Below are 26,798 nucleotides of genomic sequence, written 5' to 3' on the forward strand. Positions count from 1 at the left end.
TTATGGACTTCTTCTCAACCTAGAAATTCTCTAGCAATAAAATCGATTTAGGTGTATTGATACCATATATACACATACCGAAATTTTGCAGTCAGTGCCGAGCCGTTTTCCCTATGTACATGTCTCTAAACTAGTCGGACCTTTCTCCCTATGTCATCTTAAAATCGATGATATCTTAATTTCACGGACACCTCTAAATTGTTATTTATTCCGAAGTAATTAATTTCTCCCAAATATTCATTTAAATAGATGTACTATATTTCTGTTAACAAATCAAAGTGTATTATTAAAAATTACTCTCTCAAAAGTCTGCTTTAAAAATTACACTTTGTTTAGACTTCCTGTACTGTAGACGATTTATTGTTCTCACACTGAACCTAAAATTTTAGAACTCCAGGAAATACAGGCAAGTTAAAAATGAAGAGTTTATTAATACTACGACTTGTAGGTACAACTAAAACTTAACTAAACTTATCCGTCGCTACTTGCGGGCTTTGGAAATATGTTATCTAAATATTTACAATACACTAAATAGATTTAATAACTACACAATCTGGCTCCAAATCGTTCGCCATCTTTGAGCATTAACGCTAGCAATTTCCAGAAAATATTCACCGAAATTAGCTCGAACAATTATAAGTCATTTCTTCTGCCTTCGTAGTGTAGAGGTCTTCACGCTGGGCGCGTATTCCAGAGGTCCGTGGTTCGATTCCCGGCGAAGGCGCTGCTCATTTTGCATGACTCCTGCTTCGAAATTATTTAATGTCTCTACAGTGGCGCCCAAACAAAAAGGGTGATGGATGATGAATCTATACATCCAGGATTTGGAGACTGGGTCCCCTAAAAAACCCATTCGCCCTTTAAAAGGGAGAAGTATATAAGGCATTTCTCCCGCCTTCTTAGCTTTTTAGTGTAGTGGGCTGCACGCTGGGCGCGTATTCCAGAGGTCCGTGGTTCGATTCTCGGCGAAGGCGTTGCTCATTTTTTACTTCTTCTGCTTCCAAAAAATACCTAATGTCTCTGCACAATAGGGAAATGATTCATGAGAGAAGTACATGGTGCATTGCCAGATTCTTTGTCTAATCTCCACTTATCTCTTCTCTATTATTGAAAAGTCTGCATGTATGTTCCTCGAATTGTCGAATAACGCTTAGAGCTACAAAATTTTGAACACATATAGGCCTCTACCAGAACTCGTACAACTCGAAGCCCAGATCTTAAATTTTGATTTTTTTTTTTTTTTTTTTTTTTTTTTTTATTTCATATTTTGTGCCGATTTAATGGAATGCTGATTAACGAATTCGGCGATTTAAAAGAAAATGTGTTGCCACTCGGAAAACCGTAAGATGCTAATGTTTGGAATTTAATCAGAAAATTCAGAGACTTAAAAGAAATATGTTGCCTTCCAGCAAAGCTAAGATAATTGTTTTTCGTATTTAATCAATAAACTCAGAAATTAAAAGAAATATGTTGCCACTACTTAAAATAAAACATTTTTATCTTTTATGTGCCAGTGTATCGTTGCCATTCGGCAAAGTCTAAGTTACGTAATTTTAGTTTCAAATCTAATCTATATGGTATTGATTGACAAACTACGCAATTTAAACGCAATAAATGCAGTTCTTCATCTCTGTTATTATTAATACAGATAGTATACCTTGAAAAAAGGCGGGCATCTGTATTCAAGCCCTATAGTCTAATAATCTCTATAGGCATAGGGATGGTTAGGCCTTCCTAACTGCTAAGCTGACGCTCCAACTGAAATTCTGTGGGAGACTACACCGTTGAGGGGCAGTTCGAGGGTCTCTCACCCCTCATCCGCTACCATTACCCCCCCCAAGAGATTTCTGCTCGCCGTGTATTTTGAGTGCCTCTTTGCGTCACAGACACCATACGCTTAGAGATATCCAAGTTTTATCCAAGATTCGAACCCAGGTCCTTCGATACTGCAAACAGTGTCACTAACAACAATCGCGCTTCGGTAGGAATTTTATTTAGTACCTTAACCCATGATTTTATTTGATTTTTTATATCAATCTTATACCATCAATTTCCGCCACAAAGTCATTAGTCGCATAACTCATGTATACATTTCTCATTTCTTTCTGAGGTTACGGCCCTCTCTACCGTCCTCAGAATCTTTTTGCATCATCTCTCCCGCCCTCGAGCGACCTCTGAAGTGATGCGCTTCTCGACCAAGGGGATACGAGACCTTAGGCCGACGGAGTTTGACGTCCGATACGACCAAGTAGGAGCAAGCTCCTTCGGCAAGTCCCTTAAAACATGAATATATACATACTAGTGGACTTATTAAAATTATTGCATAATTTTTCTTTATTATAATAACCATTTTAGACGACTGGTAGTGTAAGCGGCTAGTTCATATTATAATGCTGCTGAAAGAAAAATTAGAAGTAACAGGAAATAATTAGCTTAAAAATATCGTACTAATTAAAATAAACATTGCACTTAACTTAATATTAAAAAAATTCCCCCCACCACCAAAGAAAATCTTAAAGCTTTCAGATTTTATATTACGACCAAAGCAGCGTTTTTTTAACGTTTTGTGTGTTACCTTGATTTATTAACTATCATGTTCTTCGCACTTAAACTATACAATTCAATTCAACAGCAATATCACAAAATAATTTAAAAAGAGCATGTCTTTAGAATTTCCGATACAGTCTCTCGTGCTGGAGGTACGGTAATTTTTAATTCGATAATAACGTCTTCGAGTAAGAATATGATTTTAAAATGAAATCAAATACAAACTATTTCAGATAAAACTAACATTTTAACATTGTTTTTGAAATACAATTTGTGATATTATGTTATGAACAAAACATCATTTGAGTGATCACCTCGGCTTGGCGCACATGAGAGAATTCGATGAACCGAATTTTCGATGTGTACAAAAACTTGATGCATGCAATTTGTATGCAATAACTCGGGCCTAGTGTCACGAATGCAGCATCGAATTTATTCTTAATGCTTCAAGGGTTCGCGGTTTTTTTCGCATAGATCACTGATTTCGAATAACCCCACAAAAGTTATCTAAAGGAGTTAAATCACAACTTCTGGGAGACTAACCGCTAGTTGCATTTCGTAAAATTATCTTTTCGCCTAACTTTGCAATACGTCGATAACGGCCTTAGTAGTGTGACTCTTGTTGTAAACAAATGCCCTCAAATCAGTATCCTCCAAATTTGCATTTAAAAAAAAAAAATGTTATCTTCAATTCGGTATCACTCACCATTCACGGTAACTGTACCTCCTTCTTCCTTTTTTGCGGAGAAAAATAGTGCAATGGTGGCATTATATCATACGCGACACCATACTATACAGGGACCTTTTTCGAATGCAAGGGCTCCTCGTGCATCTCCTTTGGATTGTTTTCGCCCCCAAAACGACAATTTTGTTTATAAAGGTATCCAATTAAGTAGAAATGAGCTTCATCTAAGAAGGTATCCCCCCCCAAAAAAAATAATAACGTAAATTTAGACATGATGAATTGTTAGAAAATATTAAACATAATTAACATAAATAAAAATTAGTGACAGTGATAACATTTTAGACATGGTTGCCATTTTGTTTTAAAATCATATATTTCTTATTGGGATACCCTATAATTTCTTCAGAGAGCTCGGTATATACTGAAGACGTATGATTTCCAAGTCATCTGTAAAAGACCACAAACCAGGTACAAAGTATTAATATATTCGTATGCAATTAACAGAGAACAAACTCATCAGGAAAATACTTTTTGTCTCTGAGTTTTTCTAAGAATACCTCCAAACCATATCAATTTTTTAAAAAAGCCCAGAAGCTATTAATTTCGTTTTTGCATTTTATGTTGGTTCACTATAAACGGCGTTTCACTTTTCAAATTGTTGACGCCAAATATTAGAGCCCTGCATTATATTTAAAGAAATTAAATAATGAAGAATCTGCATGTCTCTGAGTTTTTCTAAGAATACCTCCAAACCATATCAATTTTTTAAAAAAGCCCAGAAGCTATTAATTTCGTTTTTGCATTTTATGTTGGTTCACTATAAACGGCGTTTCACTGTTCAAATTGTTGACGCCAAATATTAGAGCCCTGCATTATATTTAAAGAAATTAAATAATGAAGAATCTGCATGAATGTATATGTTTCTCGCACTGTGAAAAAACAACGGTAGTTAGAGACATCGAATTCTGAATAATGTAATCCTCCACTCCGAGACCCAGTGGCCCAGTGGCGCAGTGGCTAGCGCATCGCGCAGCAGCGCCACAGAACCCCGGGCTGGGCAAGGTTGACTCAGCCTTTCATCCCTTGGATCGATAAAATGAGTACCAAGTTCTCTTGGGGACTAAACACTGGGGGTCCTGAGACAAGTTGAGCACTTGTTCAGGGCATATGCTTACGCACCCCGGGCCCCACGATCAAATAAAGCCGATCTCGGAGCACTGCAGGCCTTGGCCATTAGGGCTGTTTGCGCCACTGAGTTTAGTTTTTTTTTTAGTTTAGTTTAATCCTCCACTCCAATATGGGCGTCTGGAAGCCCAAATTTGGAATTTGGTTTTATTATCTATTTCATATTTTGTAAAAAATTAAAGAATTTGTGATTAGCAAATTCAAAGATTTCAAAGCGACAAGAGCAAACTATACGGGAATAATAATAATAATAATCTGAAAGGTTTCAGATTTTAAATTACGTCCAATGGAGTGTTTTTTTTTTTTTTTTTTTTTTTTTTTTTTTTTTTTTTTTTTAGTCCAAAGGGATTTGAATCCCGAAGGACTATTAGTTTCATTTTGGCATTTTGCGTCGGACTCATAAATGTCGGTTCACTTTTCAAACTGTTGCCACAAAATGTTAGAGTCCTGCATTGTATTTGAAGAAATTAAATAATGAAAAATCTGCATAAATGTATGTATATTTCTCGTATTGTGATAAAACAACGGTACATAGAGTCATCGAATTTTGAATAACGTAATCCTCCAACGAATATGAGCATGTGGAAGACCAAATTTGAAATTTGAAATTTGTTTTATGATCGATTTCCTATTTTTTAAAACTTTGACGAATTTTTGATTAACAAACTCAAGGATTTCAAAGCGAGCAATGGCAACGTTGTGCAGAAAAAACATTTTTATCTCCAGCGCGTGAGACTGTGTATCGAAAATTTCTCTTCAGAATTAATTTTAAAGCAGCTTTATAATTTTTTTGGAGGAAACGAGTCTTTTATTCTGTCTTTACGTACAGATATCACGCAAAAACATCGTAAATTGCATTCGATAGCGGTCAAAATGGATATTTTCGTTGAAATATGCTGCCTGAAACTTTTTGCGATTACAATACTTCCTTTTTACTTCGTACAAGGAAGTAAAAACGCTATTGTAGCATACAGCAGAGTAAAAAAGTTACGTTTAGGCTTTGCATTAACGCTTATATATTTACTCCAAATAAATCAGCATTCGATTTGAAAAATGTTTGTTGGGAAAATTTTGTTGCCGTCAGCGAAAAGAGTATCGTTGTTGGTGGTATAGGGTCTGGGTATAATGAACGGAGAAGGGCCACATTGAACTAAACAACTTTCAAGCTTATGCTTGTATTTGTTAACTGCAGGTAACAGTACTCGCTCAATATGCTAGGATATGTTATCCTCCGTATGACTGTATCTTTTAAATATTTGTCTTCTTTTTAATACATCAGGGGATTGCTACTATTATTCTAAAAAAATCAGGGAAAAATATATCTATATATCGTTGCATGCTATTCGGTCCATAATCAATCTCCTGAGTAAACAGATAGAAAGGAAACTTGATTACGTGTTACAGTTCTAAAATGATAACGATTAATATAAATAAGGAAAAAAATGAAATGATAATTCAGCATTATTGAAGTTACGGCTAAATGAGCTACAAAATAGAAATAAATAATAGAAGATTCCGTTCTAAGAAACAAACGATAATGAGGACTTTGGTCTCAGAAATTCTTATTTTAAAATACATCTAAGGTTATGTTTGAGACCAATTTAAGATTCGAGATCATATTTAAGAATACTGGATTTAAAGGGTATCCCGCCTACGCTCTCTCTCTGTCTGTCCCTTCATTCTCCATCCCGGTTCGAATTCCAAATTCCATTCGAGTGCGAAGAAAGTAACAATCATATAACTGTTTCACAGCTAGCAAACACGTACTAAGTTAATTTAGTCTTTTTACCGCTTTAATGTATATTATGCAAATTTCCTTTTTCATACCTTTCTTAATGTTTCATTTTAGTCCTATGAAAATATACTTCTGTACACCTGTTGTTTTCCTTGTTTAATTGTTTTTACAAAGTTTGCATTGTTTTAATATGATCAAAGGCGAAAGTGTGTGTGTGTGTGTGTGGGGGGTAATTTTGTCAAATAAGAAAATAAAACTCAGTCTTATAAGAATTATATATTCCAATATAAAGGCTGAATTTAAAACTTGACAGAACCGCCAATTTCTCACTGATTTTTAATTAGCAATTTGAATAACTTAATCTTACTAAAAAGGCCTTTTCAGTCATCATTCTTACTTGAGAATAAAACGAAACACTTTCACACTTATTAATTATTGTTAATTGATCAGAAGTTAGTTTGTTCCTCTCGAAAAGTCAACTGATTTCTGGTCAGTAACGATAATTACTGTTGTTTGCATTTTCACTTTTCACGTACTGTTGTTTGCATTTGTTTCGTTGTTGGTTGCATTTTCACTTTTCATTGTAATAAATTATTTTAATACTTTGCAGCTTTAGAGCGGGTATTAGGCAATTTATTACGAATAATTAACTTGCACACACACATACATATATATGCGTGTGTGTGTAACATCAATAGACTTAAAAGTAAGAATATAGATCCATAATGAAGAGCAAACTAAGCAGCCGATTCAGATTAAATACTAATCTTTTTTTTCAACTGACTTTGCAGCCACAATTCGCTTAAAACACTAATCGTGCCTTCTTCAGAACAGTTACACCCTAAATATTGCTGTGTTTGGAAGAACAGCATCAATCAGCATCTTAGCGAGAACACATATAGAAGCCAAGTGCGCAGTTATCCAATATGGAAGATCACGAAGAGAAGGTTTCGGTTTAAGTTGCTTACCAAGAGAAAGTTTCGGTTTAAGTTCCGAATTACTTACGTCATCGGCGTTATTAAGTCATATGTATGGACTGATTTAGTTAACTAAACTTAAATTTCTTACCATATATATGTATGTGTAATGATGGCAAGCAAAACACGGAGCAGCGCCGATGCGTAATACCTAGGTATTACAGATTGTAGATCCATATTGAAGAGGAAGAATTCTGATTGCGTAGTATGTTACTATGTTGACTTTGTAATATCTAAAAAAACTTAACAGTCGAGGGGATTTTAATTCCATTTTTATTTGCAACTGACATTCGTGGCCACAGATCACTTGGCACTCTAGTCGTGCCTATTCAAGAAAATTTACATTTTTGATACTTTTGCGATAGGAAAAGAGCAGAATGAAACAGCATATAAGCGACACAGAGGCAAAAGCTAAAGTGCGTAGTTATCCAATATGAAAGCACACGAAGAGAAAGGTTTTGGTTTCAGTTAAAAGTTTCAGTTCCTAATTATTACGTCATCAGCGCTGAGCAGGCCATGCAAAAATGGAATGATCTAGAAATGATGCAAACCAGAGAAGTTATTACGGTTTTTAAAACAGAGAGGGAGAATTAAAGGGTTACCGTTAGTTTAAATTATAATTTTGATTCACATATTTTTATATGTTACTGTGAAAGACCGAAATCTGGAGAATGTCGGCATTCTCCTGTGAAAGCCAGCATTCACCGAGTCGCTTGGTGTATGTCCAAAATAAGATTTTGCTAAATATCCTTATTCCTCTCACTTACACCGGCAAATGTCACCTTTTTCGCCATGCAATGATGATGAATGTTGAATAAAAATATTTTTTTACGCTTTTAATCATACTTTATTATTAAAACACGTTACGATATATGTCAAAAGTGGAAAAAGATGAAGTAACAGCACATGTAAATAAACTGTTGAGCGTATAGTGAACAGTACATTGTGAATGAGAAAGGAAAATAACACCGATAATACACTTACTTAATTATTTGATTGACGTTATACACTCTTATTTATTCTTATTTATTGCTAAAACAACCGGTGATGGTCCAAATGTATAAGAACAGAACCAAATATTCGCTCTTTCACCAACGTATTTGGAAAATGTCGATATTCTCCAATATCGGTCTTTCACGGTAACATATATATTCCATAAATAACTTTCCTTATTTTATTTTTAAAAAAGCATACATTATAGAAATAATATCTGCTAGGAACTTCTAACTTACTGAAATGATTCACTTTCATATAGCGGCTTTATTGCGCATATTAAAAACACAATAATTCTTAAATTGATTCCACTTTATTATAAGAAAAGGACTTCTAGGTAAAATAACCTATGCTCAAATGTGGAGCTCAGTTTCAATGAGAAAAATTTCTAACTTACGAATTCCTTGATGCACTGAAATAAAATGATTTATTTACATATTAAAAATTTTTCATGATATGATTCTTCAAGTTTCTAGTGATTCTAACGATATAAGTTCAAATGTCAACAATTCTTCAACTTGTTCCTTCCGTTAATAAGTACCTTTAAAATATTTAGCACAATAATGTATTGGAACTGCACAGAAATGTACTGAAGAATGTATTGGAATTAAAACTCCTTCCTGTAAATAACCTATCAAACTTATGAAATAATATTAAATATTATTCACACAAAGAAATTTTATTAAGATAACAGGAATTAAATTTTCATTACATGTATTACGAAAAACGTAAACAAAATATAGTATAGATGCTATACATTTCAAAAAGGCCGCTAAAGCTTCTCAAATGATGCCACATTTTAAAACAAAAATATAAACGTGATGATGAATATAAAAGAAACTTACCTATGACGCTAAAAACGAAAGTTATGACAATCCACATCTCGGAGATCAAAGATGAACAAATTTGAAATTTTTAGATAGTTAAAATTCAAACCTTTGATAGCAGACAACTTTGAACACGTGGTTCTCCGTACGTCTGGCGAGTCAAGTATTCTAGAGGTTTGGGGCAGAAAATGTATTGTGAAAGTTGCTGACTTGTGAACTCTAACCTCATTCGTCCAAGGAGAAAAAAAAAAAACAGAACTTTAGACTTTGTGTAAAGTCAGAGTATCGGCAGATAGAGTGCAATGTGCTTTAAATAAGAAATAACGAAACGAAGACTGACAAGAATCGCACTTGATCATTTACTCCGGCACGGGAGTAGGGTTGCCGCAAAGAATAATTCGAAATCCGAAATCTTAAGAAAAGAATCAGCTCATCATTAAATAATTCTAGTAATATTCATATATGTGTTAAAATGAAAGAGTTAAAATTGCCAATAAAAAATTGAATAAATTCTTATTATTGATAACGGAGTTGAAATAACAATTAACAATCTGTACTTATCTGTAACGGCGAAATTTTTTTGTCAAGAGTTCCAATCAAGATAAAATGAATTTCTTTTACCGAGCTTCAAGATGTAAAATTTTAACTATTATATTTTTCAGCAGTTTGTCTTTCCTCGCTCTGTGTGAGAAACTTATTAATTTATGGGTGATTTTTGAAGGATAAAATAAGAAATATTATCCTATATCATACAAACTGACTGCGCCAAAATGAGAGATAACGTTATATTTTTGGTGGCAGACAATTTCGTGTCATCACATGTGACGTCATATTACAGAATCTTCGTTGCCATTCGTCACGCATAAATAGAAACCGGTCTACCATTGAATTTTGGTCGAATAACGGGATGGCCGGAATGTTCGTTTACTTTTTTGTTTAATTCCTTCTTTAATCTTCGCGCTTCCGTAAAGAAGAATGAAGCATTAGTAAAAGAAACAAAAATGTAGTAGTAAGCGAAGGTTAAACTTTCACTGTTAAGCAAGATTTCGTTTAGGAGAATCGTAATATTCTTCAGTGACAGAACACTTTTTTGTTATTTATTGATTTTTATAAGAGATTTATTCAAAGGTAATCCATGAAAAAACTGGATCAAAGGAATAATTATATAATTATTAATAATAGAAGGAATATTTTTTAGGTATAGATATATAATTATTATAATTAATTATAGATTACCAGTTTCCGATTCATTTTTTCTCTAATCGTAGAAAAGTATTAGCTGTTTCAAAACAACACATCATTAAATTTAAATTTCAAAATTTGTTTCTCAAAAACGAATTCACATAACACTTTGAACAAAGATATAAAGTAAGAAATTTAAATGCGCGAAAATACTAGTCATGATTATGTTTTTAAAAATTGTTATATATATATATTTACTAAAGTAATATTGATTATATTATCTCCTAATATAATAAGCTTTTACTCGGTCTTTATTTTCGTGACTCTTGATCGTAATATTATACTTCCAATTATAGAAGTGCTTCAAATAACGAAAGTATTCATGCTTTGACAATCTCAAATTAAAAAAAATAATAATTTTCAACAAATAGCGAAATCTAATTTTTAATGTGGTCTCCTCTAATACTTAGGAAAGTTTTATACTCGTTATGAAAATAATATTATAAGAAGTTTCCGCAGGTCAAAAATTGAGACCGGGATATTTAATTTCAAAATTTGTAGCTTTTGCTATCATTTTTAGCTTGCCTTCAGGGATCAGCTAATTAAGTTTGAATAATTCGAGGACATAATATTAAATGAAGTGCAGCAAAAAATTTAAAAAGCCGTATAAGAAAGTCATGTGGTGTATCATTATTATTATTATTTACGTGTTTCGCCCTAAGGCACTACAAGGAAGGGGGGATGCCTTCGTGGAGTACTACCTAAGGAAAATTACACACAAGGAACACGTTACACATAAGGAAAACCACGAAAACGCCCATGAAGCCAGCCCGTTCAAGGGATTCGAACCTCGGATTGAACTACCAGTGTTAAGGGGCTTTACCGCTCAACAGCTGGTAGGCCTAGTCATGTGGTACACGCGCCAGATTTTTTCTGGCATTATTTTTCTTGAAATTTGCCTATGGTACTCCTCTTAAAAATTCATAATTTGTAAATATCTTCTGTGTTTATTGTTGCAGGATTGTTTATTCTAAATGTAATTTGATTTAAATAAAAACACATAATTGATTTACTTTTAATTTATTTCTATTTTCCTATTTAACTGAATCCGTAATGGCCCACATTTGTTTTCAGACACTTTTATTTTTGAAATTTATATACTTAGATCTTATCTTAAATATTGAAATACAGACTTTTTCTAATATATTATTTTTTCTCACTTTCAAACCTTACTGATTACGAAATAAATATCATCAAAATACTCCTTAAATAAAATAATTTATTCAGAAAGTTTTAGTTGGCAACTCACATAATAAATTGGGCACTTGAAACTTCAGTTTAGATGTTTTTGGCAGATAAAGTTTCTTGTCATAATTTTTATTATTAAATTCCTGCTATTAGCTCACACTCTCCCTATATCTTGTTCAAATTTTCAGTCGTTAATAAAATACTTTTTATTCATCCACTCAAGCTCAAATACATTTTTTTAAACTTGTAGTGGATGGCACTTGATGTTAATACAGTTTTTTACATATTAAAAATTTTTTAAATACATATTAATATGTTTTTAAATTTTTAAAATATATATTAAAAATCTAAATTAAAAAAAATATATATTGAAATTTTTTTAAATTTTTAATTAAAAAACTTTTTTTGTATTTTTAAAATTTTTCTATGTTGACCTAAGTAGGAATTGACTTTAAAAAATTATTTAATTAATTATTAATTATTTAATTTTCATTCGTTAATAAAATACTTTTTATTCATCCACTCAAATTCAAATACATTTTTTAAACTTGTAGTGGATGACACTTAATGTTAACACACTTTTTTCACATATTAAAATTTTTAATTAAAATTTTTTTTTTTTTTTTTTTTTTTTTTTTTTTCCCTCCTTGTTGACCTAAATAGGAATTGACTTAAAAAATTTTTGTTTATATTACTTGCTTGTTTTAAATGAAAATACATTACAAGAGTTATCGTCTGCATTTGGAAATGATTACTTGTTTCGTAAAATATATTAAAAATTCTATATCGGAATTGAACATACCAAGATGCTACAAACTAAGGACAATTTCTTTTAGAAGTTTAACTATTTATCATTTTAAAGGTGTTAAAAGTGTCCGAAATATCCAATGATATAAAGTGTCCAAGTATCTTTGATGTTATAAAACAACAGAAATTGCGTGAAACTGTTTAAAATGCGCTGAACTCTGGACTACATTAAAAAGTCAGAGATTTATCCTACAAAAAATCAAACAAAACCCAAATATTAATGCTGCGAAACTGCAGCGGATTTAGAAGAACGAAAAATTAACCCTGAAACTGTTAGAAGAATCATTAGGGCACATGGCTACAATGGGAGAACAGCAAGAAAGGAACTCTTGGTCAACAATAAGGCAAGGGAAATGAGTCTGGAATTCACAAAATATATGGTAAACAGAGATTTATGTTATTAAAACAATGTTATATCTGTAGATAACTCACATTTTAATACATTTGCATTCGATGGAGGAATTAATGTGTGGCGAAGCTATTGGAGAACCAAAAGCTCTGTCGAAAGATTTGATGACAAGAGAAATGGGGTGAGAGACCCTAGGATACATTCCCAGGGTCTTCTCCATCAGAATTGGAACTTACGAGTGTAAAATAGGTTGACGCCAGTGTTGCACCTTGGGTAAAGTTCTCGGTGAGAAACTGGCTAAATGACCAATGGGCACTGATTATTCCATAAGAATGCAATAAATTGCAAGTGTGAGTTATAATAATATACGGCGAATATACTTGCTCTGGGGTAAGGGATGAGAAAAAGGCTTAGAAGAACGTCCGGTAATAATAATATGATAATTATTAAATGTATAATTACTAACAATTGGTTCAAAAGTAAAAATTAATGTCTTGCGGTGACGTCGGAGTTTTAGGAATCACTGACCTAAAAAATGCAAGATTGCATTTCCTAAATTTCTTTAATCTTTAGCCCAAAAAGGGCGATTAGTATAGAAATGGGATTTTACGTGGAATCACTATAAATGCAACCTATCACTTTGTATTCGAGTCTGTTATCCTTCGGTGGATTGCAATATTTCTAATTGAAGCTGTCTGTTCTAATTGAATTTGTCTAATCTATTTTAAAGCAATAGATGCAGTTCTTGAGAATATTAGTTTCTTATTTTGAGTGGAATTAATATGTTAATTAATAAAAATGCCTTTAATTCACGATCTATCTAATTAAAAATGTTCGATAATTTCATAGAATGACGTTATGCATTTTTTTATTACTTATTTCATATTTTGTGAAATTTTAATGAATTTCTATTTAACTAAGTCAACGATTTGAAAGCGAGCAGTGACAACACTATACGGAATAAAACACATTTATCTCCAACGCACTAGACTGTCTGTCGGAAATTCTAAAGATATGCCGTCTTTAAATATTTTGTGACTTTCTTGCTGAATTGAATTTTATGTGGCGTAAGTTAGAAAAAAATAATATTTTATATGTAAAGTTAACATACAAAACGTTGTAGAGACATTAGGTAAATTTTGGAAGCAGAATAGATGAAAAATTAGGAACGCCTTCGCCGGGCATCGAACCACGGACCTCTGAAATACCGGCCCAGCGTGCAGAACCACTACACCACGAAGACAAGCTAGGAAGGCGGAAGAAATACTTTATAGCGTTAATAATAAAAAGACACAAAACTTTAATAATAAAGAGAGAAAAAAAGTTTAATTAGCCATCCTTTTTAAGAAAACATGAAGTGAGAACTAAGAATATTGATATGTTAAATGATAAAAGACTGGAAAAAAAAAAAAATAGAAAAATGCATGCCAGCACTTCACACTACATCGGGAATTCCAAACATATGCTACTACTTTTAAAATTTTTGTGATTTTGCTGTTGATTTTGTGTGCTGTAAAAGAAGCAGAAGTGCAACAGGAAGACTGCTAAACTATGACCTCAAAGTGAGCGTAAAAAGCTCAAGAAATAATTTTGAGCGACATTTAAAATCTGAAACCTTTGAGACATTTTTAAAATTATTCTCTTCCCCTCCTTTTTTTCTTTCTGCTTTAGAAATTTAAAGTATAAAGCTCCTATTATTTTTAATGTGTTAAACTATTTACTAAATATAACATGCTTCAAAGAGTTTCTTATTTTACCTACTATGCTAGCCGCCTAAAATAGTTATTATAAAAAAGTAGAAAATATATAATGATTTTAATAAATCAGCTACTGAAATTTCAGCTCTCCAACAAGTAATTAATAATAATTGAAAAGAATCTGCTTTTAATTCTTTTAAAATCTCTTAGTTTGTTAATTAAAAACAAAATTAATTTGAAAGAAAAATTAAATATCGTACGCTTTGCTAAACAACAACTGTCTGCCGTGTGGAAGGTAAAAATATTTTAATACGAGTAGTAACAACATATTTCTTTTAAGTCATTGAATTTTTTTAATAACTTCGAAAGACCAATACATTGCGTTTTGCCGAGTAGCAACACACTTTTTTATCGCGAAATTTTTTGATTAAATTTGAACCATAAATATTTTATGCTTTGCTGAGTGGCAACACGAAGCTTTTGTATCGCTGAGTTTTTAACCAAAAATTCACTGAGTTTTTAACCAAAAGTTATTTTTCATATTTATTAATAAATCCATATTCATTTAAGTAATATATTTATGGTTCAGATTTCATCAAAATATGGAATAAATAACACAATTAAAAAAATTGGGTTTCGAGGCACACATATTCGGGTGTATGCCTATGTGTGTTGAAAATTTAGTGGCTTTATATGGCGCCGTTTTTCCTCAATACAAGGAAACATACACATATACATACGTAAAGATTCTTCACAATTTTTTTAATAATAGAGACTGCGGCGGCCGTCAAAATAATAATAATAATAATAATAATAATAAAATACTTAGAGCATTGTGACTGTTTTGTAAGCAGATAATTTGCAAGCGAATTAAAATTTAACTGAAATCCATGCACAGCTGTGGGCGCGCACATCGATGAATGGTAAGTCGCAATTGCGGAGATTTTTTATTGAAATATATCTTTAGGAATAGCATCATCAGGATGACTAGAACTCAGGCTACATTTCTAATTCAAAATTAAATTTTGTTGTAATAAAAATTAACCACATCTTTCTCAGTTTTTGCGGTGTCTAATTTACATTTATCCTTAAAGAATGACATTTAAGTTTTTCACCTTTCATTTTAATTACATAACACGCAAATAAAAATTATAATTTAGATTTATTTGAAATTCCAGATATTGAATGAATTAGAACAGAACTTTTGTCTTTTATAATTTTTCATCTATATTTCTGTTATTAAACAATTGAGTGTAACATTTAGAATTTAGTAACTTGTAAATGGCAACAGTGTGGATGCATGTAAAAATAGAACTGTGTTAGTATTGGAGTGCTGTGAATCTTATAATATCCTAGGTTTATAAATAAATAGTTTAAACAGGTAAAAATGCACCGTCATTATTTTATATTAAGAATCTGTATATAGAATGTTCCTCACATTGTGAAAAATCATTAGCATCTAGAGCCACCAAATTCTGAATAAGCGTAGTCTTTCAACCGAATCTGTGCATCCTGAAGCCTGAATTTTGAATTCATTTTTTTATTTATTTCATATTTTGTTCGAATTTAATGAATTTTTTATTTAAAACCTCGCAATTTAATAGTAAGACTGGCAACGGTGCTCGAAATAAACCATTTTTTTTTAATTTTCAGTGCGTCAGACTGTTGCCATTCGGCATAACGTAAGATATTTGTCTGTCACTTTTAATCAACAAATTCGGGTATTTAAAAGCAAGTTGTTTGCCACTGCCTAAATAATAAACTTTTATCTGTCACCAGCCAACGTTTTGCCAGCGTTTGCCTAAATAATACACTTTATCTATTACGAGCTAACGTTTTAGCAAAGCCCAAGATAGTTAACGTTGAGATTTAACGTGTCTGTTATTGATTAACAAGAGATTAAAAATCAATAATAAGGAAGAAAAAATTTTTTCCTACTATTTAATCGGATTGATTAAATAAAAAAAGCATTTTAATTATGAAATGTCTAATTAGAAAACATTAAATATTTTTATGAAATTACGCGAACTAGACTCACTAAAATCATAATATACTTTTTCTCCTAATTTAGGCGAGTCTTTTCTGTAAGAAACTTCAGAATAGTTTTTTTCTGTAAGAAAAAGAGCAATAATATTTAAATTAATCCATTTTAAAATAAGCTTCCATCTTGAACCCTCCATCGCTTAAGAACTCGAGTCCAGTCTAGAACTTGGATTATTTACCACGTAACAATGAAACGATTTAAGATGTATCTAAGGTACATGTATACGTATAGGAACTTAATGTTACATATTAGCAGGGGAAGGATGTCAGTATATATTAAAAACTAGATGCTGTGGCATTCACCATTCTCCGAAGAGGTCAACGCACTCGCATTACCTTTTCTTCCGAGTTATAGCACTGATGACCTTGACCGACGACTAGAATTTTTTTCCCCTGCGACTGGTTAAACCGCGTTCACCAAGAGGGCTTTGAAGAACAGTCTGCTCTGCTTTTAGGAGAAGACTTCCTCAGGTGGAAAAATAACGCCAAACTCAAAATTTGGCGCCGAAAATTTATGGAATCCTGGGATAAATCAAGAGGAAGGATGCCAAGTAGTTTTCTTCATTCAAAAAAGTTTTGTCCGGCAGATTTTTTCCGTTCTTTCGTTTCGTGCATTGAAATTATGCGGTGAATATATGATTTGGTTATGATAAAAAATAGTTACATTTTTACACCACGTCCGCACAAGTTAACACCTTGTCTTTATTTTCACACCCTTCTGTCTTCACCTGTCTTTATTTTCTATAGTGCTGTTTATTTATTTTAATAAGCAAGGGACATTTTAAAGGGTTATATTTTAAAGGGTTATATTTTAAACATATATTATTATCACGTTAACACAGAAATATGGGAAAAGTTCTACAGCTACCTTTTTTTAGTTATGCAAGATACACATGTGCGTACCGACATCACGAAAACTTTCCTTTTGAATCCCTTTTATAATTCGGTTTGGAAAAAAGACCTGTTTATTCTGCCCGTACGTACATTAGATATATTTGCGGACTAGAATGTAGAGACATCCTGACCTGGCCTAAGTCAAGCCCTTAACACGCAGTGACGCCTAAATTTCTAGAGGCGATGTACGGGAGCGTAAGCCCTCAGTGGTTCACCCGGAGCGAAAAAGAACAAAGTCAGGTTTAAATGTACACAAGACAGGGCGATCAGGCAACAGCTGGTCACCGAAAAGAAACTAATATTTGACAACGTTCCCCCGAAAGCAACCTTTATATTATCTACCAATGTAGTTATCACACAGCCCGAGACAGAGACACTACAGTTATGGCCTGTGTATTTCGTAAGTGCCCATTTGTATCGCCACCGAGGGAGTGGCCTTCTAGAATGGACCAGTGAGCGTCCAGTAATATTTCCGCCATTTCGCTTAACTTTTGCCGCGCTGTTAAGCAGGACTGGATTTAGATTTGACGAGATATTAAGCTATTTGAGATATGGGGCTTTTTATGAGGAATATTTTTTTTATATGAGATATGGTGCAAATTTTGGGGAGGGCCCCAAGAAAGTGGGAGGCCCTAAGCTATGGCTTGTACAGCTTGTACGTAAATCCGGCACTACTTTTAAGGCAAGATGGTTGAAAATATTTTGCCACTCAATTTCCTGTTCAAAATAATTAAAGCATCGTAGCTTTCTAGTGAAAATTTTCATGCGATCAGTTATAAGTATAATTATATCTATAAATAGTAGAAGTCTTAGCATTTTTTTATTGCAGTCTATATGAAAAAGATGTTTTATAATAATAGCCAATGCACGATTTTATTCAAAGTGAACTTTCCTAATTTGCACTCCTACACATTTAGTGTGTTAAATTTCACATTAATAACTGTTCACTCTTAGATGTATTACCTGCACAAGAAATACTCTTCAAATAGAATGAATTTATCTTATTCACAACAAATATATTTAATTTATTGATATATAACTTTTAATGTTAATAATAGATATAATCAGATAATTTACGGTACTTATTTTGTATCTTACAAGTAAAATTTGAATCTTACATCTTTTTTCAAAATCAAAGGAATGAAAAAAAAAAAAAAAGAAAAAAGAAAAATACTAGATTCATTGAAACATTTCCCGTTATTCTCAGCTCAGTTAAAAAATTATACACTTGAATCCTCTTAATCCACAAGTGTTAGTAAATGTGTAATATTCGAAGCTAATTATAGTTTGAGTCATTTTCTCGATATAAAGAGGATGTCACGGATATTAATCGAATATCAGTGCGTGGTAAGTTTCGTGAAAATAAAATGTTAACGATTAAATAAACTTATAAAATGAAAGTACTAAGAGATTTTTTAGTAAAACGATAGCAGCTTTTATACGCCATATATTTATAACTGCGAAGCAAATGCAAAATAAAACGTAAACGACAAACGTGAGCTCATATGCACAGTTTCAAAGCTGGAGCGTCACAAGAGCAATAGAAGCTCGTTGGTACATTTTTGAAATTCCTGCCCCCCCCAGTGGCGATACTAATGTGCACTAGTGAATTATGCTTACGGTTTCCACCGTGTTGGAACGGACCACCGAATTGTCGATGGTTCTTGTCACTGTGAAAACTGGCCAGGAGCCTTGCAGGTCTTAGCCAGAACTCCAGGATTTGCCTCCAGGAGGATGTCCGTAGGCACAGACGTCACACACAAAAAAAAAAAATAAAAAAAATAGGCATAATCAACTCGGAAACGGTCAAACGAATATTTCCTTTGAAATATTATACTCGAAAATTTTGCTCTACTTGCTTTATTTCGTACAAGGAAATAAAAATTCCAAAACATAAATATTTGCGTCATTTTTAGTCCAAAGGGGCAATTTGCCCAGAAGGACTATATTATTTTCGTTTAGGCATTTTGCGTTGGTTTCCCATAAATGTCCGATTCACTTTTCAAATTGTTGCCACCAAATATTATCGCCCTGTATTATATTTAAAGAAATGAAATAATGAAGAGTCTGCATGAATGTATATATATTTCTCGCATTGTGATAAAACAACGGTACCTAGAGCCATCCAATTTTGAATAACGTACGTTTCCACCTGAATATGGGCATCTGGAAGCCCAAATTTCGAATTTCGAATTTTGTTTTATTATCGAATTCATATTTTATAAAACTTTAACGAATTTTTGATTAACAAACTCAACGATTTTAAAGCGAGCAATAGCAATACTCTACGGGGCGAAAAGTCCCTTTTATCTCCAGTGCGCGGAACTGTGTATCGGAAATTCTAAAGATATGTTCATTTTAATATTATTTTGCGATATTGCTGGGGAATTGAATTTTATGGTTTAAGTGCGAAGAACATGATATTTAATAAATAAAGGTAGCACGCAAAACGTTAAAAAAAATGCCCCTTTAAACGTAGTTTAAAATCTGAAACCTTTCCCCCACCTTTTTTTTTTTTTTTTTTTTTTTTTTTTTTTTTAAGTAATCCGAAGTATATATTTACGACAAACTGTTGCTAAAATAAAAATCGGGTGAAGGCCTTTTATGAACACGAAGTATACCGGCACTCTTTCTTTTTAATGGATATTCTTTATTGGATGGTAATATTTTAGGAGGCACGTACACATAAATCTTTAGAAATTTGAATAAAAGTATTCTTGGACGTATTAGACGCCGCCTGACCGGAAGGCTATAAGAGACGCTAGAAACGTTTATTTCTCATCACTCTTAACCCTTTGCGGCACAGTGTGTCCGGTCTGGACACACCTAAAATTTTCCTTCTGTACGCACAGAAAAATTGAATGAAAAGGAGTTATAGGTTACTATAGGTTGCTCTGAACCTTCTTTACTTATAGTAGATGGCAGATCAACACAAAACAGTTCATATATTTTAGCCATGTTTAGTTTTTTAAAACCCACATTTTTCAAAGAAATCTTCCAGATTTGTTTTAGGGTATAAAAGGAATTGCTCGAAAAGAAATTTCTATGTTATTTTTTTGGCTGTATACTAATCTCCTTATTCTATATTAGTTTTAAATTTTTACCTTGAAATTTTGCCTAAAATCAAACGGCGAACCCTAGGTGTGCCCAGACGGAGCTCACCGATAATCTAGGACAAATGAGAGTCTATATTCTTTGATTCTCCGCATCTCATCGGTCAGTGCTCGTTTCAGCACTCACAATGCTCGTTTCAGTACTCTTTTCGAAGCTCTATTCAATCAGTGTGCCCACTCTGGGCACACCCATAGAATTAAAACGATAAGTGCTATCTTCACAAAATTTTACTTGTGTACTCCTCTAGGCCTAATTAGACTGCCTACCTTATGTTTTTTTTTTTTTTTTTTTTTTAATCAAAACTCCGACTTTAATAGGTAGCGTGCCGGAAAGGGTTAATAGCCGAACTCAAAGCTTCACTTTTGCAAAGGTGACCTGCAAAACGTCGTCGCTAATCACTGCAATTTCAGTTAGATTGTTGTTTTCCAGTTACGGTATATGGTTCGCGGCTTTTTGTGTAGACTATTGGATCTTCTCTCCGTTACAGACTATTAGCACAAATGCGTATTTCTAGTAATTGCCTTGAGGCCATTCGCGGAAGTAAAAATAAAATTAAGTGCGTAGTTGCACTTTTGCCCGAGGGCGAGATCTATTATTAGGAAGAGGCTCATCAGTCAATAACGATACAGGGTTTTTGTAGAGTTTTAGACTAGCTTTTGATGACTCTCTTTCTGGTGCTAACCGATGGGTACTTTAATTACTTTAACCTCTCTTTCTCCTCTCAGCTCTGATTTCACTTACGAATTTGCATCAAAAAGTAGTATTGCTTCATTCTTCTTTCATCGTAATTTGAATTGGTAAACTTCCAGTTACGATGATAGATTAATAGACACAGCTACACTCAGCGCCGGCGCAAGGTTATCTGGCGCCCGCCTGCAAAATAGCTGAAGTCCTCGCCCCCGACTTTTTTTAAAATTTCCCTATAGGAGAAGGATGTTTTGAAGAAAGCATTTGTTGAAATTTTTTTAACAATTTAACGAGAATAATTTATTTTTCTGCTTATCATATTTACAAACTTTTCTATAATTTCTTTTGCATCTTATCTCTTAACAGATTTCATTTTCAGTGGCAATCAAGCTAAATTTATAAGTCTTTTTTGCGATATATTTCACCATAAACATGTCTTAATCCATTTTAATTTGGAGAACGATCTTTTGCTACTAGGAACACTAACAGGAATGCTAAGTAGTATTCTCAGTATGATCAAGTTCGGGAAGCACAAATTATTTGACATAATTAAGTTCAGAATATCGAATGTGTCATTCATACTGGTTGTAAAAATATCTTTCAAAGCTACTATTTCGTCATAAAGGTCTGTGTTAATATCTTTATTGTCACCACACTGTAACAAGTTTTCTAATTTACTACATTTTATTTTCAAATTTGCATTATCAATTTCTGATAAATTACCCAGGAAACTAAAATTATCTCAGTGATTTTTCCATTGCATAAAACCTTTCATTTAATGATACCCAAGCAATATCCAAAATTCTAAAAAAGACATTTCCCCTAAACTTCTTTTCTATGGAGATTAAGGGTTTTCATCAGAATGTTCGTAATCGAAGTGACATTTCGTTTTCTTTCGTCCGACTTCTTCAACAGTTTTAAACTATTGCTCGCCATCCTCTTCTTCACTAAGTTCTTTGGCTTTCTCGAGAATACTTTTATAATTGGTGTCACTTCTATATTCTTCAATGAATGCTTTTATCTTACTGTCTTTAAGGCTAGTGTAACACTCAAACCCTTTGCTTGCAATTGTTTGCTGCCAGGATTAATTCTGTTACGCAAATCGTGGCAAAGTATCAAGGAACTAATAAATTTATAATCCTGGATTTTGGGACACAGACTTTGTGCTGCATGTTGCACTTCTTTTGAAAACCATTCACCTTCGGATATTTCAAAATGAGCGTCATAGATTTCTCCGAGTTGATATCTTAAAGATAGAATGGCTTCAATTTTGCTTTCCCATCAAGTGTTTGAGAGGGGCTTTAAGGTTAAACAGAAAATGTTTTTTTAAAAGAAAGAATTGCCCATCGCCAGAAGAAAAAAATAAATTGCATAATTCTTAAATTGTCGAAAAAAAGCTTGTAAGGATTATGTTAATTTTATTAACAGTTAAATGTTCAGTTAAAGTTCGTTTCCTATCGATTCTTAACTTCAACTTACTACTTCCGGCCAGAACGTAGTTTTAGAATCACGTCTGAATACATAATGAGGAAGAGCGGTATTTAACCGCGAAGTTCTTAGGTCTTAGAGAGAGAGATACCAGGCATTCTGGCTGCACTCGTCCGCCTTTTTAAGCTACTTTCTCGTAAGCTATTATGTCGCTCGACCGTACTTTAGGCCCTTGATAGCTTCGCAGTCTATTAACGTTAAGGGACCAACTCTGTTAGAATCTTGATAGCTTCGGCTATATCTCTTTAGTTAAGATTAGTTTAGTTTAATTCTTAGTTTCTTAAGTTCAAACCCAAGTGTCGGCTTTATTGTACACTCCAAGACGGAGTTTTGTTAAACTTTAGTTAGAATAATAAAGGGTTAGTTTACCCTTCTATCTTCTTGCTTCCTGTCACACGAACTCAAGCGATTATTCGCTTATCAGTTTTTAATATTCTTCACTTCCAACTGTAACTTAGAATTACAAAGTGAGGAACTCTACAAACTAACTGTATCTGCAACCTTTGCTGCATCGTTAATCATTAAATTTGAGCTATGAGCGGCACCAGAAAAATAAAAAGCATTAAGATTTATTTTTAAGCTATTGTTTTAAAGACCTATTTTCTTCTCTTTCATTATTTGCTCAGTAGTCATATTCCTGGCCTCCCACAGCATCAAGGAAAATGTTCCACATTTTCAACATTTCCATTACTGTCTCACATAGGCCGTTGCCTGCAGAATCATCAACTTTAAGAAAGCCTAAGAATACTCCTTGATTTCTACCACTCCATCACTGCAGTAGACGAAATGTATGACAAGACTCATCTGTTCAGTTTTACTAATTTTGGGAGTACAATCTAAAATTGTAGATTAATACTTCGCTTTTTGAAGAGATAGTAGGATTTTCTCTTAGACTATTGTAAATAATTTGCAGCATTTCATTTTGACTGTCTTTGCTTATATAATGAACTGTTGCTACCTTTAGGTCATAATACTCTATCTACGTGAAGTTCCATAACTAGATCGAACTTTGCAAACAAATCTACTAATTTTAACAAGTTTCCGTTGTCTTTTTGGTACAGCACATCAGATGAGCTTTCTAATACATTTAACCAAATTCCACCCCCTTTTTTTTTCTTTCATTTTCGTACATCTCTTGTATTTTGGAATCAATTGCATGCTTTAGTTTTTTAATTTTTCTCAAGCTCTTTCCCTTTTAAGAAATTTTTCATATGTGCTCAACTAGTCTCATGCCTTTTCTGGGCTTTAGATACATTTATTCAATCATTGTAGCCTTTTAGGAGGATACTACTGTCAATCGATGCAAATATCTTGCAACAAAAGCAAAAAACAGAATTTATATTTATGGAATATAGTAGCCATGTAAGGGGAACTAATTCTCCGTTTTCCATTTTTCTGTTGTAATATGTATCACTAAATTTACGTCCATTATTACTTTTCGGATACATTGAACCTTTCCTTTGAATAGGCCCCATTTCAGACAAATCATTCTCACTTTGTTGCTAAGAGTTGGCCACTTTACAGTATCATCAAAATCAATATAAAGGAAGGAATTTTCATTTCTGCCAGTCTCTTCCATCGAATTATCTGGATAATCTTTAAATATTCATTTAATTCCATGCTCGGATCATCATTCTCTTCCATTAGAGTTTCATCAGTCCTTTCAATAACTTCATCCAATGTAGTTGATGTTCTTTGGCTCAATGATGTGTATTCTTTTGTAGACGATTCTCCTCCTGATTAAATATGAACATCATTTACGTCCGCAGTAGTCTTCGTCTTCTTTATGAAATGATGCATTGCGTCTGCCTGCTTCTGAAGAGCAGCATTATTTTCAGCCTTGCATTTAGAATTTTGCGCATCGGATGATTTCTTCTGTTTCCATGTAATCAAAATTTCACACTGAAATTTAAATTTTAAAATTCAATTCTAATTATTAAATATATAATCTTTCTTTTAAAATAAATCATAACATCTGTTAAATAAAGATATTAAATCGATTTTCAGCAGGAGTTTATAATTGCAAATGAATGTATAAAGGATAATGAAGCAACGTCGCCAATCCTGGACTTTAAAGTACTGGTTTTGAAAAAAAAAAAAAAAAAAAAGAAATGGAAAATTTAGTGAGAAGTTTTTCAGTCTTATGTGATGAGACCCGAGGGGAAACTCATGTGGTGTGATTTAATCCTCCGGTGCACAGCTAAACCTCAACTACACGGTAAGAAAAAAAAGGAGGTAATAGAAAAGCACGGTGAGAAAACACTTAAAATTAATTCAATTCTAATTATTAAATATCTAAAAATCTTTCTTTTAAAATAAATCATAACATCTGTTAAATAAAGAGAAAAAGTAAAAAAAAAAAAAAAAAAATGAAGCTAATATGAAACTAAAACAATAACCTTTATGATAACGTTTTCGAGCAGTTGGTGAAGAATTAGCATCTTTCTAACAAAGGACAAGGAAAAGTTTGACCTGTGAAGGGTCAAACTTAGATGCTTGCCAAGTGCTTCGTGTACGATGACCCGGAAACTTCTCTCTCCCCAAACACCAGCTAAGTTTTACTTCAACCCATTTGTGCAACGCCACAACAGCACCGAAAACAAAACAGATACCAGCTCACGGCGAAAGTTAACCAAATAACAATGCTCCTGCAAATATTTCTGTAAAAAAGAAAGGTGGGGGACGCAAGCGCCCATAGTCTCTGTCCTGTGTAGCATTTAAGGTACATTTATTTTTCTTCTCTGGTAAGTGCAAATTCTTTTGCATTAAAAATATAGCTCAGTGTCGGTCCGCTGGTCGGCGCCCGCCTGCAAAAAAGGCCTTGTAGGCCCGCTTCCGCCGGCCTTGGCTACACTGTACTGTTCACAATCTGCCATTGGGGGAAAAAATGACTAGCTCCTTGTCTTTTATACTGGCTTTCTACCATTGGTCACAGTCTGTAAGTTTCGCTATCGTCGGATAGCAGAGTTCATTTCGAGGATGTTCCTAAATAGCCTTTCTCCTAATGCAAAACGGGATTTGATTCCCGATTTAGCCCGAAGCGGAAACAGCTCTTGACAATCATTCCTGTCTTAGCCTTCGTTTACAACCCCCGAATACATGATTCTTTATCCTCCGTCCGTTATACCAAAAATCTCACGTGTTTCGCATTTGATCTTTCTTAAAAAAACAATTCCTAATAGCAACTTTTCCTCAACTTCTTTTTACTTCCGTTAGCTTGTTGCATTATGCTGTATCAATTACAGTAAGACCCCGCTTAACGCTGTTTCGTTTAGCGCTGTTTCGGTTAAGCGCTCTATTATTTCAACCCGGGGATTCCACGAAATCGCTCGCAGCATACGGGGATTCCCCGAAATATTATGCAGCGATAGGTTTCAAATACATATCCGAAAGAGTGTACTTGTATTTCTTGTTTGGTGCGGTATTGTACAGACATATTTTGAAGGGGTAAATGTGGAAGATGTCGAAGAAATAATTCAAGAAGCAGCGGCTAGTCTTTCTAATGATGAGCTCAAGGAATTAACTGAACAAGAAGAAAACAAAAATGTTGACAGCAGTGATTCAGAAGAAGAGCAAAAAGAACTTTCGATGGCGTTTGTAAAAAGGAGTTTGTCTACCATAACTGAAATAATGGATCAATTCATTGAAAATGATCCGAATTTTGACAGGAGCTCAAAAGTAAGGCGTGGTGTTAGAGATGCTCTATCCGTTTATGAAGAACTTTTAAGAGAACAACGCAAAAGGCAAACAACATTAGATGCTCTTGTCACAAAAAGGCAGAACACTGAAAACGCGGAAGGCTAACTAAATATGACTGACTTAGAATTTTATTTGTTTTTTTTTAAGAATATTCGTTTTGTTATTTATATTTTGTTTTTATTTTTGCAAGAAATAATAATGTGGTATTAATTTGGGCTTTAAGAAATAAATGTTTGGTTTTATTTTTATTAAAAAAACATACTTTTTAAATTTAATACCTAACCGATTTCCTAGCCATCTTCCCCTAACCCCAATATTTACGTGTAAAGATAGCCTCGTTTAGCGCTGTTTCGCATTACGCTCTACTTTGATGGAACGTATCCCCCGCGTTAAGCGGGGTCTTACTGTACGTTAGTTCTTTTAACAAGGTCTTAGAAAAAGGGAATTTATTGAAACTTAGGAGGTTTTAAAAGGCCTGGTTTTATAATGGCAGGGCTTTTGGATTTTAGCATACGTTTAAGCAGTGGGTTAGACGAAGTTAAGTCCGAAGATCGAATCCCGCGAACGAGCCGGCTGAATGGGCGTTTTCATGTTTTACCCATGTGTAACGTGTTAATAACGAGACAGTTTCCTTTAGAAAG

At 33.3% G+C, this 26,798-nt stretch overlaps 1 protein-coding gene across 2 annotated transcripts in view; it reads right to left on the minus strand.

Moving 5' to 3' along the window:
- LOC118181823 (microsomal triglyceride transfer protein large subunit-like) overlaps positions 1-9,284 on the minus strand; it is a 129,728-nt gene extending 120,444 nt beyond the window's left edge. The window contains exon 1 of one of the 2 annotated variants that reach the window (XM_085819874.1): positions 8,968-9,284. In XM_085819874.1, the coding sequence (XP_085676000.1) occupies positions 8,968-9,004 (37 nt within the window). In that variant the 5' untranslated portion in view covers positions 9,005-9,284. The remainder of the gene's footprint in view (positions 1-8,967) is intronic. The other variant, XM_085819873.1, reaches the window with a different exon arrangement.
- Positions 9,285-26,798: the final 17,514 nt, after the last annotated feature.

The sequence above is a fragment of the Stegodyphus dumicola genome, chromosome 7, assembly GCF_044657685.1.
Source record: "Stegodyphus dumicola isolate Sdum_Otavi_A_Nest chromosome 7, ASM4465768v1".
Lineage (NCBI taxonomy): Eukaryota > Metazoa > Arthropoda > Arachnida > Araneae > Eresidae > Stegodyphus > Stegodyphus dumicola.